This window comes from Benincasa hispida, chromosome 6, assembly GCF_027475165.1.
Source record: "Benincasa hispida cultivar pf3 chromosome 6, pf3_genome.v1.1, whole genome shotgun sequence".
Taxonomy (NCBI): Eukaryota; Viridiplantae; Streptophyta; class Magnoliopsida; order Cucurbitales; family Cucurbitaceae; genus Benincasa; species Benincasa hispida.
This window is the reverse complement of record NC_143483.1, coordinates 50,302,735-50,307,656: the sequence shown is the minus strand read 5'-3', so window position 1 is coordinate 50,307,656 and position 4,922 is coordinate 50,302,735. Positions and strand designations below refer to the sequence as shown.

Genomic DNA, 4,922 nt, shown 5'->3' with positions numbered 1-4,922 from the left:
CAAATAATTCATATTAAAAAAATGTAAAAAATACTCTACCCATTGAAAAGAAAAAAGGATAGCAATAGTGTATTTTAACCATAAAACTTGTGATTATTGACACACTCCTACATTGTTTTCTAGTGGCATTAAATTTGTGCTTGAAATAACATATTGTTTAATCTTTTTTGAAAAATAGATGTCATGTTAATAACTGAGAAATGATTATGCCTTATAAAGGTTTGAAGTAATTAATATTATTTTAGTGTAAAAGTCAAGAGTAGCTCATTTTCCATCTGTCACGAGCCAGAGAAACAGAATAAAAGCCAAAACCTTCAATCCCTCCATGGCCGACAATTCACACTCCAAATCTTCAACTTAGATGTTCACCATTTTTTCTTCTCCTTCTTTCTCAATCCACATTTCCGCCGCCGGTAACTTTTCCGATGGATCCGTGTCCGTTTGTCCGGCTAATGGTAGAGTCACTCGCTCTCAACCTTCCTCAGGCCACCCGACCAGCCGGCGCCGCCGTGCACCCATCGGCGACGCCCTGCTTCTGTAAGATCGCGATCAAGAATTTCCCTTCCCAGACGGCGCTTCTTCCTCTTTCCTCTGTTTCCGGCGATTCTCCGCCGGACTCCGCCGCCTCGTCCGCCGGATTTCATCTTGACCCGTCGTCTCTCCGACGGATTTCCGGTAATCCTGTCGTGATGTGTTTGTCGGTTTTCGCCGGTCGGATGGGCCACACGTGTGGGGTTAATTCTGGCAAGTTGCTGGGCCGGGTTCGGATCACCGTCTCTATCGACGGCGCTGAGAATAAACCGAGAGTGTTTCAGAATGGGTGGGTGAAATTGGGGAAAGATGATGATAAAATCTCGGCTCGGCTTCATTTGGTTGTCCGGTCTGAACCGGATCCCCGGTTTGTGTTCCAGTTCGGTGGCGAACCGGAATGTAGCCCGGTTGTTTTCCAGATCCAAGGCAATATCCGACAGCCGGTTTTCAGCTGCAAGTTCAGTGCCGATCGGAACTCGAGAACCCGGTAAGTTACCCGACCCACCCACTCGCCTTACTATTAAAATAAATAAATAGAAATATAATATTTATTGAACTAATGACATGTTCCATGTTTAAGAATAATTTTAAAATAGTTAAAATTATTTAAAAATATTTAATAATCTTCAAATTAGTTAAAATCACTGGGAAAATCATATTAATTTCTTCTTTTAATTACTGTAATTAAGTAATTTTTTTTTCTTTTTGGTTTTTTTCACCCACCCGCGGGTGACGGTTATTTACTTTTTCCTACATTTTTAGATTATTTCTTTTACACCTGTCACATTGGGAGTGGGCCTTTACGAAAGTGGGTTGTCAGTATAAATCGCATCGTAACATGACACAACTCTCCAACATAAATGAACCCATGTCGCTGTCGTTTTATTCATTTCTAAACTCTTTCCTTAGCAAACGACTTATCGTTTTGTTTATTTTATTAAAGTTAAATAAATTAATTAATAAAGAGTAAGAGATGTTTTCTTATTTTGAGTAAACATGTTAGAACTTATATTGATATGTTACACTTCATTCAATTCTAAGGCTTGTATTTACATTTAATTTAATTAGCTTAGTTCTAAACTAAAATGATTACGAAACTAAAAGAAAGTTTAAGAATAATTGAAATTCACCTTGAAACTTAACTTAAAGAATAATGATATCCAAATACGAATTAAGAGCAATGATTATGTACAACTTAGATTGCACCTAATTTTACACTCCCATTTTTTTACAAACATTTTTTTAAAAATCATTCTTTTTTCAAAAAATTATCATATGACAATAGACACTGTTTACGTGTCGAACACCAAAGTATTTTCCATGAATTAATTGGTCACTTTTTTTATTTAATTGACAGACTAACTTGACTTTGATGAACTTGGTATATATTATCAATTTCTTACCTCTTAGTTGCATATCATTATTTTATTTATATTTTTTGTATTAAAAAAGTTAGGGCTGTTAAAATTCTATTAAGAAAACCCTAACAGAATATTAACCAAACTGAAATAATTTTCAGGTTGGTCAAATACAAAAGAAAAGATCACAAAATCTTTCCCAACTGTCTAACTCAACCACCTTTGATTCCATCCCATGTGCTTTCCAATCTTTTATTAATTGTTTAGCAAGTCAGGTAGGGTGATTATGCATTATATGATTAATTAATTAATTGGTAAAAAGTTTCCATAATTTTATTTTAACTTTATACTATATGATCTTGCCTATAACTTTTGGGGACGTTTGAGGCAATAAATTGATTATTATAATCGAAGATTATTATAGTTGGGTTATAATAATTTGTGTTTGGAGTGTAAATTATTTTAGTTTGAGTTATAATAATATGTGTTTGAGATGTAAACTATTTTAGTTTGAAAATAAAATAGTAAATACTGTAGCAAAAAATAAAAAAATTGATGAATATAAAATAGTAAAAACGGTAGCAAATAATAAATACCTTAGCAAATAGGGTTTGAAATGGTGTTGACGGTAGTTAATTAAGGACTACAAAATAATATTTACGGTAGTAAGAGATGATTATTATAGTCTTAGCCTTGTCCCAAACGCCTTCTTTATGATTATTTTTATTTTAGTTTGTGAGCTCTTAACTAATTGTAACTAATTATTATGCTTTAGTTCTTGAACTAATTTGCATTAAGAAATCATTTAAATTTTTTTTTCTTTTTGCTAAATTATAAAAAAATACTCTTAAACTCTGTCATGTGTCCCTATACTTTTAGAAGTTGGAATATTACCCCTAAACTTTAAAGCACAAATATAATAGTGTATAAATATTTCAAAACTGTCCTTAATTAGAGTAGAATTTCTTTAGAATTATAAAGAAAAATTGGAACTTGAAACCATGTGCCACGATGATCTTAATTAATTTTTTTTATGAAGCGTGTAAATACTGTATTAGAATATCTTAAACTAAAATATTTACAAAGTTCTCAAGATACTCCCCAAGTTGAAGAACTAATTATAGTAGGGTTATTAATTAACCTTTTTATTTAATTGTGAAAATTTAAATACACCCCAAACTGAAGTAACTCACAAACTTAATCATGTTTCATTAGAAACTAATTGGAATTATTAAACAAAAATTACCCAAACAGGTCACTGCCATCAGATTTCAGCTTCAATAGCACCAAAGGGAAATGGATGAGAACTTTTTCAGGTGAGAGAGAGAAGCCAGGAAGAGAAAGAAAGGGTTGGATGATCATGGTTTACGACCTCTCCGGCTCCCCTGTCGCTGCCGCCTCCATGATCACGCCGTTCGTCCCTTCCCCAGGCACCGACCGTGTCTCCCGCTCCAACCCCGGCGCATGGCTCATCCTCCGCCCCCATGGTTTCTCCGTAAGCAGTTGGAAGCCATGGGGCCGCCTCGAGGCATGGCGTGAACGGGGACCAATAGATGGCCTCGGTTACAAGTTCGAGCTTGTCGCTGACACAGGACTAGCCACCGGTATTCCTATCGCCGAAGCCACTATGAGCGTAAAGAAAGGTGGCCAATTTTGCATCGACCGTAAAACCGTTAGAGATTTCAGTCTAAACTCGAAATCCCCTATGAAAGGTAAACTTATTTATAAAATCAGTCGTGATATATAACTTTGTGTCTATTTAATCTCTAAACTTTAAAATTTGAATTAAATTGAAGGTAATTTTGTAATGGCTTCGAGTGTGGAGGGAGAAGGGAAGGTAAGCAAGCCCGTCGTACAAGTCGGAGTTCAACACGTGACGTGCATGGCGGATGCTGCTTTATTTGTGGCACTTTCGGCAGCCATTGATCTAAGCATGGATGCTTGTAGACATTTTACACAAAAGCTAAGGAGGGAGCTTTGTCACGATGAACACGATTCTAGTTTTCTCTAAAATTTTATCAAATTTTTCGACAAAAGAATCATTCGATCTATTTTTTCTTTGCAATGATAACCCAGTTATCATCTAAACTACAACCGGATTTGAGCAGAGAAACGGTATATTTATGTAATTTTCAATTCCTTTTTCTGTTTTTTTCTTCTTCTCATCCTTAATTTTATTTTCTTCATTGATTCTTTAATTCCCTTTTGTTTTATTATTTTCACATAATTTTCATTTTTTGAATAGTAATTTTCATTGATAAAAGCTTTCTCTTTGTAAGTTTTAATTTAATTTGAGCTAATTAAAAGTGTATAGAGACAGTAAACGGGAATTTGTGTTTAATATGTATTTCTTTACTTTGTTAATTTTGTAATTTCCAATACGAAGTGAATGTAATTTGATGCATTGCCCTTTATTATTATTATTATTATTATTATTATTTCTTTTTAGGATAAATGTGCATTTTCCCCCTTAAAAGTTATTTAAATAATTTGGGTTTCACTTTCATCTTTTTTAATTTAATAATAATAATACTCAATGGTAGTTTTTCTTAATTAGGAACTGTAATTTTTTCAACTTGATCTTATATAGTTTTATTAAATCCTTCAAGATATCAAAGAAATGAACAAATAGTAATTCTCTCTAACATAAAACATTCTCTCTTTAGACAGAACTATGAGCAAAGAGAGTTAATAGTGTCTAAAGAAAGTGTGCAGTAAAAATTAACTATTAATATATACTAATTCTAATATTTAAATCGTATTAACCTTAATTAACATTGATCAAATTAAAAAAATGTTAATTTTATCTTCAACTTTTGAAATTTTAAAGTCTTCAATATTTCGTAAGTTCATTGTCTAATCTTGAAAGTGCTTTTAAAAAGCACACGTTCATTTCAATAGAATGTAAAGCATAACTTTTTTCTCATTCAGTAACAAACCTAAGGATTTAAATCACATAGCATAGTGATACAACTCTTAATTACAAAGGTTATTTATGTCGGGATAAACACTATATTTTTGGATCAATTATCC

General features: G+C 33.1%; 1 protein-coding gene across 1 annotated transcript; it reads left to right on the top strand.

Annotated features, from left to right (window-relative positions):
* The first annotated feature begins 243 nt into the window (after positions 1-243).
* Positions 244-4,087, top strand: LOC120079336 (DUF1005 family protein (DUF1005)). Its single transcript, XM_039033496.2, has 3 exons — positions 244-1,018; positions 3,144-3,601; positions 3,686-4,087. The coding sequence occupies exons 1-3, from the start codon at positions 426-428 to the stop codon at positions 3,898-3,900; spliced, it is 1,266 nt and encodes a 421-aa protein (XP_038889424.1). The 5' UTR covers positions 244-425; the 3' UTR covers positions 3,901-4,087.
* Positions 4,088-4,922: the final 835 nt, after the last annotated feature.

Coding starts and splice junctions, on each gene's coding strand:
- LOC120079336 (XM_039033496.2), top strand. CDS start 426: ATGGATCCGTGTCCGTTTGTCCGGCTAATGGTAGAGTCACTCGCTCTC. Junction 1,019..3,143: donor GATCGGAACTCGAGAACCCG/GTAAGTTACCCG, acceptor TTACCCAAACAG/GTCACTGCCATCAGATTTCA. Junction 3,602..3,685: donor CTCGAAATCCCCTATGAAAG/GTAAACTTATTT, acceptor ATTAAATTGAAG/GTAATTTTGTAATGGCTTCG.